This window comes from Priapulus caudatus, unplaced genomic scaffold (genome assembly GCF_000485595.1).
Source record: "Priapulus caudatus unplaced genomic scaffold, Priapulus_caudatus-5.0.1 Scaffold538, whole genome shotgun sequence".
Taxonomy (NCBI): domain Eukaryota; kingdom Metazoa; phylum Priapulida; class Priapulimorpha; order Priapulimorphida; family Priapulidae; genus Priapulus; species Priapulus caudatus.
This window is the reverse complement of record NW_014577599.1, coordinates 69,794-86,571: the sequence shown is the minus strand read 5'-3', so window position 1 is coordinate 86,571 and position 16,778 is coordinate 69,794. Positions and strand designations below refer to the sequence as shown.

Below are 16,778 nucleotides of genomic sequence, written 5' to 3'. Positions count from 1 at the left end.
AGAGAGATGAGTGGAGAGGGGAGAGGGATGGAGAGATAGAGAGAGATGAGTGGAGAGGGGAGAGGGATGGAGAGATAGAGAGAGATGAGTGGAGAGGGGAGAGGGATGGAGAGATAGAGAGAGATGAGTGGAGAGGGGAGAGGGATGGAGAGAGATCTTTAGCTTTAGGGTTAGGGTTATCAGCTGCTGGAGATGTTTGTTACTGTAATTTCTATCTGTGAGGGACCGGTTATTTAAGATTGTCATCCGTTACGGTTCGGTTACGACTGGAATTTGCTAAATATTATTATTACGATTACTAGCTGTTATGGTTAGAATTAGTAGCTAGTAGAGGTGCTGGAATATCGTTAGTGTCATTATCTGTTAGGCTAACATCAGTGTCGGATTTATGCGCATTTTCGTCAGCCGAACGGCCGCGGGAGTCGGCGATGACGCAACTGATGTGTGATATTTTCCCATTCTTATTGACGGCAGGTGACGAGGATGGAGCTGGAGCAGATATTCCAAAGACACGGCCCGATCCGCGCCATCTCGATGCACAAGGGCTACGGCTTTGTGCAGTTCTTCGTCGAGGAGCACGCCCGGCGCGCGGCGATGCATGAACATTCCAGATACGTGGGAGGACAGTGCCTTGGTAATTGATCTCCTCATTAAAGTGATTAAGTCACCGTAAATAGTAAAAATTAAAAAAACATTTCCACTTTTTCGCAAAATGTAAGTAATTCTGTTCACTTTTTATGGTTAAATTGCCGCATTATACTTGCTATTTTACAATAATTATTGTTCGATGTCAACATACACTTGATTGTGACTCATGCATATAGCCCATAGCAAGCAATTAATGTCAGGATAATAATATCAAATCGTCCAGGTTTTTTGGATTTTTAACTAGTTGAGAAACATTATCAGGTAAGAATTTGACGATACATTTAGGCCCGTTAGTACTTACTTTTAATGTAAAAAAATGGCAACAAAAATTTTACAAAATACACCATAGAAAATTCGTGCGTAGGAGAGACGGCAGATATAAGACAGAAGTTTCGCAAGAGTGAGGCTCGTCATTTCGTTTATTTCCTGAATTTAATTAATTCAGGAAAATAATTCCTGAAAATAATTCCTGAATATAATTCCTGAAAATAATTCCTGAAAATAATTCCTGAAATTAGTTCCTGAAAATAATTCATTCGCTCGGCATACGTTAAGGCTATACGCTCTAGTGTGACAGGGCCATGTATTCACGTATGTATTCACAGTATTCACGTATGTATTCACAGTATTCACGTATGTATTCACAGGGCCATGTATTCACGTCACGTGACGCAATAGCTTATGCAGCGCGTTTTAATTAGTTCTCAAAAATCACTTGTATTATTAATTCGCATCTTCATTTTGCATAAATTTGTGTCCCCCCTAAAAAATTCATTTATATAAAATAACGTGCATTGTGTAATAATTGAGGAATTCGTTCATATCTGTACTCTCGTGTGTGTGTGTGTGCGTGCGTGCATGCGTGCGTGCGTGCGTGCGTGCGTGCGTGCGTGCGTGCGTGTGTGTGGCTCGTGACCGTATAGTGTGTGTGTGTGTGTGTGTGGCTCGTGACCGTATATAGTGTATACCATGTGATGTTGTACCCAGAGGTTCTACTTGGTGCGGGCACCCTTGTGAGGTACCCTGAGGTAATCACAAAGTAGACAGACACGGAAGTATAACGTACAAACAAATGTCTATTTAATTCTTACACGATCTTACAAAGACACGTTATTAGTTACATATTTAATGCAAGGTCTCTAAAAGGAGTTTACACACGCAAATACATTTACTAGTCTTAAAAAGGAGTTTTAAGACATACGTTTTAAGATGCATAGTGAGTGGCAGTCAGTGCTCGAAATATGAAAAAAAATGTGGTTGTCCTGCGGACAACTCAGGCATCAAATCAGGTTGTCCGCAACAATTTCTGGTTGTCCCAAAAAAATATCCCCAAATCTCCTATTTTCAATCACATAATAATATCGTCAGATTTTTTAACAAAGGGGGCCAAAAACAGCGAACTGCGAAAAATCGTGGATGACTTAATATTTTAATGGCTCCTCCGCCTCCCTGAGCTCCACACCCTACGGCTCCTCTACCTTCTCTGCAATCTTTGTTTTGGGTGCCATGCGAAAAGGCGACATTTTTGTTCATTTTTCTCTGCTCCCAAGATATGGCGGTGTCCTCCCAAGTTTAGTGGCGGGTCTAGGATTCCAAGGAGGGGGGTTAAAAACAAGCGGGGGGTATGGGGGTCCTCCCCCAGAAAATTTTGAAAATGTAGATCGCAGGAGATGGTATTTGCGGCACTTTTGAGTACATGTACAGCCTTCATTCTGCCTACGACTGATTCTTTTCTTTTTTTTAACTTTCGGATCAACATGAATCCCCATGCACTGTTGTTTGTTTTGCATGCATGGGCAAAGCCATCGGAAAATTCAAAATAATAATGGAATAAAAATACCAAAATGTAGGGGTGAACTTGCTGGTTTGCTGGTTCCAAATCGAGTTCACCTCTCATAAATCAAAAAACCTGACATATATACCAGTGTTGGAAATAGCAGCTGGTATGCGTCACTTTCCCACACCATAGATTAATGGCGGGCCGCCAGGCTATAAGTGCTCTTGGAGAACCACTGAGAAAAACATAAATAAAGTGCGTTTTTCGTCACATTTTTCTTTGTTGTCCACCGGACAATGTCTCAGACTGGTTAGGTTGTCCGGCGCAAATTCTGGTTGTCTCGGACAACCGGACAACGCATATTTCGAGCACACGAATACGGTAAAACTTATTTATACTTACATACCAGAGAGATCGAGCGAGAGACAGAGAGAGAGACTCCAAGAGACCCGGTTGGTTCTCTCCTCCCTCTCTCTCTCTCACTCTTCTCTGTTAGAAAAGCTTGCTATTTATACAATTCTAGCCGTGTCACGTGGTTTTAGTAGTGCTACGCTTCCAGGTTAATATGTCTATGAAACAAGGCCATGCCTTGGTGCGAAAATGGCTACTGTCCTCTTTTTTAATGATAGGGGGAGGGTGTCTTTTGTTTACCCGGAATGTCGTACTTGGAGGTACCAGGCAGTATCGAACTGCCTATAACGAAGCGAGTGACCAAAAGTGCATGAGGCGTGTTCCTGCGTACGGATCTTAGCCTCGACATAGACGTGGTCACGAACCGTGCCTGCCCTGCGGCGTCGCTCTATATCGTAATGACTTTAGCTTCATTACAATTGTGAGTAGGCGTCTCTTTCAAAGAAATTACGTCTGACAAGTTTAAGGTAGTAAATGAAGAACGGGAGGTGGCTTAGTTGTGCACTGTTCTTTGGTGAAAAGTCAATATCAATAAATCCCTCATACAAATAACTTCATCAGAACTGTAATTGCCAAGGTTACGGAAAGCATGCATGTGTATTTGAAAAGTTCACAGTAGCGTGGTATAATATGATAATAAATGCACAAAAGACGATGGTGAGTGTTGTACATGTGCCAACCTGCGCGAGCTATACACTGCGTATATATCCACGCATGTTGGCAGCAAACCATGAGTGAAATCCACTCAACAAATAATATAATTTTGCCGATTTTTTTGGTCTATATTGCAGTTTGTCTTGAAAATTTGTTAATATTTCTGGAAGGGCAGATTTACTGGTATAATATAAATTTATCTGGTAAATATACCATAAATTTATCGACCGTAATTTATAAATTTCGTATAGGCGTATTTCCGCAACATGAATTTCCACAAGCGAGAGTGAACAAGCGAGAGATTACTGCTCTTACTCTAACCACCGTGTGGCACTGAGCCATGGCATGTATTTAGCATGTGGCGAACTCTGTACGATCTATTTGCTTCCAGAACTATACGTTCTGTTTATTCTCATAACGTTGGGACCGGGAAACCTATGTACAATCTTGACTATACAATAATTATGGTTGTAGCGAGGGGTAGGAAAAAGTGGTCGTTCATTATAATGCCTGCTCTTACTCGCTCGCATGCGTTTCAATACAGGCACGACAGAGTGTTTTATTCTCGGCTGGGCTAGTCAATGCAATTCCGTGGCCAGTGCCGTGGACGGTTGGTTATCCGTCTCGATCGGGCAGTTATCGGTACCCATGTTCGTCATATAGTGTCCATAATTACTGTTCACTTACAAATCGTCATTGTGAAGCGAATTAAATGATTGCTGTCGATGACAGTGTCTATGAAATAGTTGCTGGGAACCGATTGTATAGATGGTGAGAGAATAGGGAGATTAATTTGGAAGGCTTTAATTGCTCAGCTGCCACTGTTGTAAAAGCTAATTGTTCCAATAACTAATCCGTTCCTCAAATTCGAATAATCGGTGTGGTTCACTTTTAATAGTACATGGATTATCGCCTGTTAAACTGTTCATTTTTTGTTAAATGGTAACGGCTTGACGTAAGAGTTGTGGCAGTCTTAGACATTGCTTTCATTTGGGGCCCGTACGCATTGTAGGTACTTCTAGTGTATTTACACGTCACACTATTGTGATTGCTTTTCTTATGTTTCTACTTCCAGACTGCAACTTGGCCTGTGAACCGAAACCCGGACAGCGTAACAAAAACAAACCAGGTCAGGGATTTTTCATGTTGTTATTAAGGCTGAAAGGGTCTATGTCCCCCGGGGTACTGCCGGAACGTACCCTGGGTACGGTCCGGTATACCGGAACGTACCCTGGTACTATCTAATATGCCGGACCGTACCTCGCCTACTCCACTAACGAGTCTAGGGAGTCGCCTACGCCTACTCCCGAACCCGAACCCTAACCCTAACCCTATTCCTAACCCTAAGTCCTAACCATATCAAATAGTGACCAGGGTACGTTTCGGTATACCGGACCGTACCCAGGGTACGTTCCGGCTGTACCCTGGGGGACATAGACCTTATGAGCGTTATTAAGAGTGCATTACCAATATAGATCGAGTCTGTAACAGTAATATGTGTGAGAGTCATGTTACAGTTGGATAAGTATACATATTCAATATTAATGTTTATGTTTAGTTTATGTTTAGTTAATGTTTATGTTTAGTTAATATTACCAATAAATATCAAGAGCTGACTCGCGTTTCGAGAAATGATTCCCAAAATTACATCATCAGTGAGACGTCGCACGAGACGCGTTTTCATATAGTTCCTTTACAAAATTGCGTTAAAAATATGTTTAGAGTGCTTAATAATTTTTTTTACCAATACATATAGTTGAAAAATGACATAGCTACACTAGGTTTAACAAACGTATTTTTTAGGGGTTGATCCTGTCACACCCCTGTCACACATTGACGATTTAAAATAGTCTTTACACATAGTCTGACACATATAGGCTTTAAAGTATCTTTATAATCATGTAAAAACTAAATTTATGCATTGGTAAATGTCCAGTCGTAGTGAAGAGAACCTTTACTATAGAGCACATCAGCAGCGTGTAATAGTATATAATCAGGATAATATATAAGCATTATTAGGAGATAAAAAGTACATTAACCTGCGATTTCATATTATTTACTATTAGTATTTTTTTTATTGAAAATGTTAAAGAGTGTACGTGCATGTGGCCATGGCAAAGTTCCATTGTATCTATATAGAAAGGGCAACATATAGAAAGGGCTTCCATATAGAAAGGGCAACATATAGAATATATGTGAGCAGACTACTGTGTGCGTGCGTGTGTGTGTGCGTGCGTGCGTGCGTGTGTGTGTGTGCGTGCGTGCGTGTGTGTGCGTGCGTGTGTGTAATACCCTATGAAATTGACACTTAAACGTTGCATTTTTACTTCAATGGACTTCAACGTATCTATTTCTTGGTTCGTATAGCGCGTGGGTGTGTGCGTGCGGCTGCCGACGTTCTCGAGTAAACTACTTGTTTTTCTGCGCTAGTTTTTTTTGTCCTTGTTTGTCATTTGACATTTGAGCTTCTAAAATTAGGAATTTTACGATCTATAATTAAGTTCGGCCCAGATTCAGAGACATATATAGCTATGTATGTTTATCCGCCACAGCGTGTATCCCACCCATGGCGTGTTTGGGCATTCACGCACATGTGCACGCGCGTCGTGGGTTAATATGGGTATGTGCAAGAGTTGATAATAACACACATGTGCTATGTGTTATAAATGATGTGTTATTATCTACTCTTGGTACGTGCCGTATATGTGCGCGTGACTGCGTACGAGCGCGCGCGCATGTGCGTGCGTGCGTGCATGCGTGCGTGAGTGCGTGCGTGCGTGCGTGAGTATGGTGGGGTGAGAGGCCGGCTTGAAGAGTAATAACCGAGTAATGAAGAGTATAAGACGAAGGGGACGTGTATGCATAAAATGTTAGGTATGTAGCATATATCTACTGTACCATATAGCTAACATGCATGAACGTTCATTAAATAATCCCCGTTTTTGTAATTTTGATTTTGATTTGATTACTAATTCCTCTCTGCCCTGGTTTTCGTGGCCAGCAGCAAAACATTCGTACAGTATTTCACTGAACATAACATGAAATTTTAACTGAATGACAAATCGATTGAACGAGGATGAATAAGATTTCTTGGCTATACAGCATTGATAAGTATTTTCAAGATCACACTTGCTAGATATGATTGATGAGTAATTCTTTCAGTAATATATATATATATATATATATATATATATATATATATAATAGGCTCTTTCAGGAAAATATTCAAGATTACTTCTCTCTATCCCGATACGGAACTGTTAAACCCTCGCTTGCGCGCGGTAATATCAGGAATGACTTAGGATAATATGTGTGGCATCAGTCACTGCACTTATGTACAAAAAATACCTAAACTCTACAATCTGGGTTTAGGGTGTCTGTATAGTACATGTTAATTTGTTTATTATATATTATATTACACTGAGGGTATATAGTATGTAGATTGCAAAGATAGCGAAATGTTATTCAGCTGGAATAATCCTGGATGGAAATTAGATGGCGAGTGTCCTGGCATATGGTTAGCAGAATACGTAGGAGCTATATGCTGCTTAAGTGTGTTTGCGTTGTTTGTGCTACGTGTGTCAGTGTTAGATCAAAAAGTATTGCAGGTGATGGTTAAGTGACCTTATAGCTGGTCCCTAACTACGTGAAACACGTGAAATACGTGATAAGTATTTCTAATATAAATAAGTTTAATAATTTGTCTGGGATAGTTCAAGATTCCTCGTCCGGGATCGATGTTTTTGCCGCACAGGAATGTAACGCATGTAAGGACGCCGCACAGAGTGATGCAGCCGCTGCAGATATCGATTTATTTTGCATTTAATTATTTAGTATATTATATTTTACGGTCAGAATAGAAATTTCCGCATGGGTTGAATAATGCTGTTAAATATTGCAAATGCATCCAAGGTGTTAGGCATAAAGGTAGTAAAACTACCTCCAGTAAATTTAGTAACAGGCGTGCCCATGCATGCATACAAGCGGGTGTATATATATCCATCACGCACACACATATGTCCATATTCAAGGATATTACAGGATTTGGTAATATTTTCAATGAATAATTAAAATAGCAGGATTATCAAGATAGAAAGAATAGTAATAGACATAGTGAGGCATTTAATGGTAGAGAACGGCTCACTTAAAGGTTGAATTTCACTTGAAAACAAATGTCGTCTAACATATTTTTAGAACCAGTTGTTAAAAAGCCTGGTGTTATCGTACACGCTACCTCATTCGTCTTCGATCCATTATCACCTGATGAGGCAGATATTATTGACTTAGGCAGGGGTCGAAATTGAAATATTTATATTTTCCAGTACGGGCATTTATTCTACCGGAAATGTGGAGGTAACCATGCACATTTATGATTGGGAGATCAACTACTTACTCTGTTACTCAGTATTTTGCTGTTACACTGTCTAACCATGCTGAAGGCACGCCTTAGTACGAGAAACGACGTGAGCTTGCATCTGTAACGAGATATTATGTACCTTCCTAATTATTTTAACATGTAAACTCAAAATTCTATGTAAAAGTCGTTTTTCGAATGAAAATTAGCCGTAACTTCATCCACTTTGTAAAAATGGAAAATCTATATAATTATGTCATAATTCAACAAATTAAAAATACAAGAAATACAAAATTTGTAATTGACTCATAACGTACAGAAACTTCATTATTGATCACACAATGAGTCGTTCGACTGAATACTTGAATCATCATTGCAAACACATATCCTCTTTCATACATTCATTTCCATCCATTGCATTCGAAATTTCTGCTAAAGGTCAGAAATAGACAAAAAAACACATTTATAACTGGGTCTAGATTACTCTAACTAAAAACTCATAGAAAGAACTATAGCCTATCTTCATGCTGTGCTAATAGTTACCATCACGTAGAACAAACTGCAAAACAAATGTGTAAGGCTTGTTGTATTAATTTATGTATCACACGTCTTTCAGGCACACTTGCTCCAGTCCCCTTTCTGCTCCTAATTTACCCATCCTAAGCTGTACGTTCACATGGTACGATGCAGCAAGTTTAGTGGTAAACCTGGTATTATGAGATTGCTTGCATTCTAATTTGGTTTTCTGACTGTAATTTGCTATATTAATTAGATCAGCTTTAAATTCTCGACGGAAAATTCGGAAAAGATTATCAATGCTGACAGCTCTTGGGCTGATATAGTTATTATAATTAATGAACTGAACAAATGCATGCACACTGTGAGTGTCGTTGAACTTGCACTAATGAATGCGTTGTGTTTACTTAACATAAGACAGTTTCTCATTTGCATTTCTGAGCTAAACAGCTTCCACGTGGAACTCATTAGGCAGTCAGGCATGAAAAATCAAAGAAAATAACATAGGACCTTTGAAAATTTAATTAGCACGTAATTAGTTTGAGGCATGCCCATGCTAATTAAAAAAAGGCTGCGTGAGTTCGTTTTTAAACCTCCTTCGGTTTTTTTTATTTTGGTTGAAAGTGTGTTTCAGCATTTTTATCAGTACTAAAAAACGATCACTTATAAATTTTCTTTCTTTTATACCCACCCGCTTTATATAACTCACTTAACCCTTTATATATATATCACTTAAATAAAGGCTAACGCACACTGGGGTTTGAAAAAAGAATAACGTAATATAATAATAATGTAAAGAATGAAGTGAATGTACAGTGATATGTACTCTGCTATTGTGAATTATAGTTTTGTGCGTAATGGCTGTAGGTTTTTCCAGCAGCGGGAAATGAATGTATTTACTGCTTTTTGCAGATGCCAATTCAGCAGGTGAACAGAAGCAGGGTCCGAAGAAGCGTCAGCAGCACGAGGAAGGAGAACCGTAAGTATAAGCTGGTCGGTAACATCCCAGTTGGCCTATATACTCCCATTTCAGCTACATCCATTTCGACTACGTCCCATTTCAGCTACTCCCATTTCGTCTACTCTCAGAATCGGCAATATACCCATTTCGCCTACTCCTATTTATGCTACTGTATTTTCTATTTTTGTCAAGTTGTGTTGTCATTATTTGTACCTATGTTTTCTTCTGGTTCCTGTAGTCTATGTATGCCAATTAAAACCATTTTTTAATGATTAATTAGTAAACAAACCGATCGTAGACGAAATGGGAAAGGGGTAGATTTTGAGCGTAGACGAATTGGTAGTAGGCCAACCGGGAATATACCAGCTGGTCAACGCTGGCCCTTTAACATCACCATGGTTCGCTATAATGACATATACGAACTTTTGATGAAAGCAAAAAGTCTAAACAACGATCTAAACACCGCTCCCGTGTTGATGAGTGCAGACTCGCGCGCGTGCCTTCATAAGGACGGAGTTGGACACGGTTGGTTGGTTGGTTGGCACGGTTGGTTGGTTGGTTGGCACGGTTGGTTGGTTGGTTGGTTGGCACGGTTGGTTGGTTGGTTGGTTGGCACGGTTGGTTGGGCACCGTTGGTTTCTGGTGTTTTTGTTGAATAGTTTACTTTCCCGTTAATTGAGTATATAAAATTACATACACATGTGCTCATGTTTAAAAGCATAAATCCCATGTTGAATTATTAAATTGGCTGCATGCTCAGCCCTCGGAATATTAATCAAACTCCTGTTTAAATTGTGTAGTTTTTGTTCCCTTGGGCAAGGTGTGCATGTCTAGGTATGATGAATGTGGTTAGATGAAGAATTATTTAAAGGAGGAGGCACACCGATCAGGTGTGCATGGATAAGGTGTGGATAACCCGATGGCAATTTTTTGAGATTATCGCAGATATGTGGGAAATTAGTTGGTAGAGTTTCAATAGGTTGCGACCGTGTCCAGCCGTTAATATTGTAATCGCGGTTGAACAGATTTAGTCTTAATGGCAGATACATCTATAACTAACTACTATCGTTATATATAATAACGTTTCCTGATTCGTACATGTATCGTTATGTTCGCCAAAATGATAATATGGATCCACATTATTTATAAGAAAATAATTTATTATCTATGCGCACGCACGCGCGCACACACGTATATTTATACGCGTGCGCGTGTGCGTGCGTGCGTGCGTACGTGTTCACGAAACTGTATATTATCGGGACATAGCATGCGAGAACGTTAGCCCTTTCAAGTAATATAGTATTCGTGGTAGTTGCTGAGTAATTGCTTAGTAACTGCTTTCATCCAACTAGCAACACTATTTGGCGTTACCACACCCGGGGGCCTTTTGATTGCATGAGTGCATACTCTATATTATGACTGATAAATATTCATGCACACTTTTAGTGTATTTACTCATTTACTTGTACGAAGCATGCGTATATATATATATATATATATATATATGTGTCAGGAAATGTATAGGAACTTCCGAATTTATTCGATCGTTAAGGTATTCCCCATGAGATTGCCTGGGCTTGATTTATTGCCGGTATTCATGGCAAATGACGCGTGCCCCGTGCGACAGGGCAATCAGCAGCGGGACAGATTAATGGTCGTACAAAATGATCAAAAATATATGACATGTAACGAGCCGTGGACGTGCAGATATGCGCGCGTTTTACAATAACTCACGTCACCTGATACGCTTGTACTCGAAATTACGTACGTAGTTTACTATCTGGCAGCATATATCTAACTCACAGTGGCTTTATGTAGTTAATCACTTGATGGCTAGTGGTTATGGGAGGGGATATGTGTCAAAATTCAAACGTTCAATTGATCGATGATTGTTCAATGACAGTCAATTTAATATTCAAACGTTTAATTGAATCCAATTGATTGATTCAAATTAAACATGGACAGTTCAATTTAATCATGTTCAAACGTTCAATGACTCGACTTGATTGTTCAATTGATTCAGATTTGATGTTTCAATTGAACAGTCGTTTAATCATCCAAACGTTCAATTGAGCAATTAAATAACGAATTGCTAAATTGAATCGCCGAATTGACGATTTGACGAATTGACGAATTGACAAATCAAAGGCCACGAATACTGAATAGGGTATGAATCATGGAATGGAGCAATTGCCGAGGCTCGTCAATCGCCAATCAACAGTTAACCTACTGCACACATGCGCACAGAGACATTTGACGGAAGGCGCGGTTAGCGAATGTTAGTTCGTACGGAAGCAATCGGCGGGGCGTTTCCCAGCTAAGTGCGTGTACGTGCGATGTACCGCGTGTACGTGCGTGTACGTGCGTGTACGTGCGTGTACCCGCGTGTACGTGCGTGTACCCGCGTGTACGTGCGTGTACCCGCGTGTACGTGCGTGTATCCGCGTGTACGTGCGTGTACCCGCGTGTACGTGCGTGCACCCTCGTGTACGTGCGCGTACGCGCGTGTACCCGCGTGTACGCGCGTCTATCTGCGTGTACGTGCGTGTACCCGCGTGTACGTGCGTGTACCCGCGTGTACGTGCGTGTACCTGCGTGTACGTGCGTGTACCCGCGTGTACGGGCGTGTATCTCCGTGTACACGCGTGTACGTGCGTGTGCCCGCGTGCACGTGCGTGTACCCGCGTGTACGTGCGTGTATCTGATTGTACCTGCGTGTAGGTGCGTGTACGTGCGGGTACACGCACGTACATGCACGTAATTTCCATGTCCAAATTTTATTTAAACCTATTTTATTATAAATATTGTAATTATATATATATATAGTGTGTATTTGTTTAATATTTAACCATTCTGTTGCTGTGAGACGGCCATGTGGAAGATAGGTCTGCGCCAATTTATTGCGTCTGTACCTAACATGTTTTACCGTCGTTAAATAACGTTTTTACTTACTTACTTACTTACTTACTTACTTACTTACTTACTTACTTACTTACTTGCTTGCTTGCTTGCTTACTTACTATTATAAAAATAATGTAATATTAATATTATTGTTAGTTTTTCTATGTCTTAAATTGCTCTTACCATGGAATGCGATCTTTCATTCTATTAGTACCCCAAATATATTACCCCATTGCATTGCCATGGCCCATGTAAAATATCGCCTGGAAATTAAACTATGCAATAAAGCATTTCAGCATGAGGTCATGCATTCCCCTTCTACACTCCTGGCAAGTAATCGTGCTGGTAGTACTATTGATACATGTAGGTTTTTTTACGTTTCCAGTGTAGTGAAGAAGCTCAAGCCTGAGAATGGCATGGCAGAATCACACGTGGATGTGAACCAGGAAGACCTTAATACGTACCGTGCGTATCATGTAAACAGTTGCTGAGTCGTCTAGCATATTCTAGAGGTTCCTCAATATCAAGAGCCTATTACCTATAGTTGATAAGTTTGTGGCTGATAATATGCGATGGGCTATAGTATATTCATGCACTTGCTTGCATTTTTTTAACAATCAGCCTAGTTGTAAAGGTTAATATTATGTGTAAGTTTGAGTAAGGTTGTGTTCGTGGTAATATGATAGCATTGATCTCTGCTGGCCCTTTTGTATACCCATGCCTACATAATGGCACTAAGTTGTACCGGTACTGATGTATACTTGCACCATGGTTACAGGCAACCCAGACATTATTGTGTGTGGTAACTGTAAGGAACAACTACCGGATATCTTCAGCCTAACAGAGCACAAGCGCACGCGTTGCAAGCTCAGATTCACCTGCAAGTGTCAAGCACTGCAAGCAAAATCAGGTAAAATTACTGTATAAAACCTTCCTGCTGATTGATTTACTGGACAGCTGCTTCTCTGTGATAATGGGCTACCGTCGATTCTTTCTACGTCTTAACTCAAGATGACTTACCTTGGCGCTTTTATCTATCTGTAATATTGCTATCAATTTCTTATCGGTGAATCCCTTAATAATCTGCTTGCACTTTGCTTTAGTCGAATGATTGGCAATATCAACAAAAGAAGTGCAGATTGAATAGGCTCGTATAGCTAGCAGCTTGGAGTCTGCACAATGTTGGTGTAAGCAGTAATTTAGGTACATTTAGCAGAATCTTTTATCAGATTCAGACGTGATTTCCGTTTCATTCAGCACACGAAGCTCCAACCCTGCTATGTGCAACCTGTGGCCGCACCTTCGACAACAGCTGGGATCTGGTGACTCATGTGCAAGAGGAGCATCAGATGCCAATATACGAAGTCCCTCACGATCACGACTGATTCCTATGTGCACGTGCAAAGCGGTGGTGTGTCAGTATAGTTGATGTTAGGTTTCATGCACTCGAGAGTAGAATATGTGTAATAAGAAAGAACTGGAGACTGGGAAAGACTTCGCATGGAGGATGGCGAGGAACAAACATTGCGATAGAATGCTTTCACGCACCACAGTTTATCTTGCGTGTCATGTTTTTAAACAAGCACAAGGGAGACATATTTCTGTTTTAAAGCAGTTATTACGTGTGAAGTGAAGACTCGTATTTCTCATTTCTTGTATTCATGTTAACATAGGGAGATATGTCTTTCTTTTTGGGGTGAGGGTTCGTACTTATATTCTTCCAATACAGGTGTGACTGTTACAACCCTGTTCGTGTAGCCATTTATTTTTCGTGTGACGATCTGTATAAAATGGTGGCTATACATTCATGCGTAAATTGCAACACTCATTAATTTCTGGACAGACATAAAGGTACGTGTGTAACATTACTTCAGCCGTTATTTCACCGACTATATATATTAATAAGTTCGTACATAAAAGAAAAAAATTCACGTCGAAGCATGAATGCTCTTAATATGTACTTCTGTCCTGTGTCAGCTAGTACTAAAATAGATATGTACTATTGCGCTATTAGCTAAACAAAGTGATCATTAAAGTGGCCAGTGGGCTCGAGAAAAATATATTGTTCAAAAGTAAGGTCACAGTTATCCGTCCTTTCAGTAGTACGTGCAGCGTGAGCTGTTTGTACAGTGCTTACAAGATTATAAAGGATAAAGTCACTTTCCAAACCATGTAACCATTGAAGGGCTGGGTATGTACAAGTTATCAAGAGCATGTATATACCCTTCTTTATATGCTCTTGAAGTTATTGTAATTAGAGTTTCTAGCATTTAAATAAGTTCTCTTGTGCAAAAAAGTACTTATTAGCATGGACAGGACCATATACCCTGATATGTGATTAATGCTTCACACCGCTAGCATTCTCCTTTCACTTTCATATTCTTGTCAGAAGTGAAAGTGTGATAATCACTTGGAATTATTTTAAGCATGGGACTACTCATACTAATCTAAAAGCTCTTTGGACAAAGTTAGGTTAGAGAACAGTTTGTTTGAAGTTCCTGTTATAAACGAGTGAATCTTTGGTTTTATCATCTAGTCGTTTGCTACTATACTTACGGCTGCATGGAATTGCGTTATTCGTATCATAGTGTTCAGCTACATTGGAACTCATTTAATCTGTTCACAATTGTATTTCAGTTTTTCCAATTCAAGAAGTCGAAAAGTACATATTTGACTAAATTTCATTATTTTATATTACAAACAAAGTGTTTATTTAGGGAGGTCATATTCATTATAATTGTGTGTACCTCTACTCTAGAAAATGGTTTAAAACTGCTACCAGTATATGAACATAGTATTAGTGGTCAGATGTGCTCGAAAAGACAGTGCGACCATTGTTAGGCAATGTTTGCAAAATGTCCGAGTTTCAGATATAAGGAATGGGTATCAGACAAATTGTAATGTTATATTTTCTCAATGAGGGAAGATTTTATTTTTCGCTAAGTAAATAAACGACGAACATTACCACGTTATCAACTACACTGGAAATGGAAGGAAAGCTATATTTTAATGATTCCTTGAAAATAATCTTTGTGCAGAGTTCAAAAGTATGTTGAAAATAGCGGAAACCCCCCCACAGAGAAAAGGTTGACCGTGGAAAGTTGATAGTTCGGCATATTGAATAGATACTACAGGCACAGTATCTCTCCTCACGACTTGCAGTCTCACTCTCCCCCTCCCTCTATCAGTGAGGTGCATAATGAGTCGGGCTCTAACCTTTGAGCTGGTTCCCCAATGAACAGGGTTCAACTTGTTTGTTTACGGCATCGAGGTAAAGCAAATCAGATTCACGAACACTTTTCACGATTTGTGATGTTTTATGCTAGTGCGCACAAATGCCAAATAGGGTGGTAAACTAAATATTTCTTTCCTTGAAATTCCGTCCTGTTTACACCACACCATCAGGTAAGGTCGTCACACTGCCAGTGTTATCTGAACCAGTGGCTAACATACGGATGCTCGACTTGAACTAGTCCCAGCTCTATATAGTATTCAGGGGGCGTAGCTAACCCATTTTTCCATTGGGAGGGTGGGGGGAGGGGCAAAGCCACGTGCGGGTTGTTCTGGGAGCGTAACCGTGGGCAATTGACCATATAACAGTATCTACATTTCTCTAACAGAACGGCCCACGTGCCCCCCCCCCCCCCGCTAGCTACTGCACTGACATGTGCCTAGCTCTATCGCAACACCGGTGACTAAGTTTAGTGTGGAAAATGTGGAAAATTCAGTTGTTTATAGAAAGCAGCGCACGCCATTTTAAGGAAAGCAAGATTTAGTTTTATTACTCTACTTATCTCTTAAATTGAACGTAAACGTTACCAAATTACGTCAATTTGATGTGGCAATAAAAACACGTCAAAATACGTCTGCCAGCGCAATCTTCCTGAGTTTCAACAGTCTACAAATCATAGCAACGAACTTCTTGTAGCGCGTATTCAACCGCCGTTTTTTATCGCCACACCTGAGCAGTGTGCACTAATTAGCCACGGTCATGTCACTTCAGCTGTGTTTGAGACGTCAATCCAACAAGGTGGAGTAAAGGTGTAGGGCGAAAACACATACTGCATTTATATGCGTAAATTAGCGTATGCGCAAATATTGTGGCCTGTAGGCAGATCTGACCAATGGCAATGAGATCTTGTGTGTATGGTGGTATACTGTCACAGCTTTTCATTATATTGCAGACGTTCGACGGTCAACGTACCTATGTATTTGTATCATCGTAAACTATGTGGTGTAACTCAACGTATTCTGTGATTGAAATGTATAACAGTAACATTACCTGGGTGATGGTGAATACACCAATTCTCATCGCACATCGATTGTGTATCTGTTGTAGTTAGCCACATATTATCGTACCTACACAATACAAATTTATATGTAAAGTGCACTGTAAAAGAAAATGTAGTGGGGTAACCATCCTGCCAATTTTTCGAACAATGACAAACTGGCGTCAAATGCTAAACATTCGTAAACACTCGAATGCCACGTTTGAACACAGCTCTAATATCTGTTAAATAAAGTATTTAGTTTATAATATCCGTTTTAATACAGTA

At 40.0% G+C, this 16,778-nt stretch overlaps 1 protein-coding gene across 4 annotated transcripts in view; it reads left to right on the top strand.

Moving 5' to 3' along the window:
• LOC106811429 overlaps positions 1 to 16,759 on the top strand; it is a 75,039-nt gene extending 58,280 nt beyond the window's left edge. For all 4 annotated transcript variants that reach the window (XM_014815039.1, XM_014815040.1, XM_014815038.1 and 1 more), the window contains 6 exons: positions 475 to 634; positions 4,566 to 4,619; positions 9,273 to 9,339; positions 12,608 to 12,687; positions 13,001 to 13,132; positions 13,480 to 16,759. In XM_014815039.1, coding sequence (XP_014670525.1) covers positions 475 to 634; positions 4,566 to 4,619; positions 9,273 to 9,339; positions 12,608 to 12,687; positions 13,001 to 13,132; positions 13,480 to 13,607 — 621 coding nt within the window. In that variant the 3' untranslated portion in view covers positions 13,608 to 16,759. The remainder of the gene's footprint in view (positions 1 to 474; positions 635 to 4,565; positions 4,620 to 9,272; positions 9,340 to 12,607; positions 12,688 to 13,000; positions 13,133 to 13,479) is intronic.
• Positions 16,760 to 16,778: the final 19 nt, after the last annotated feature.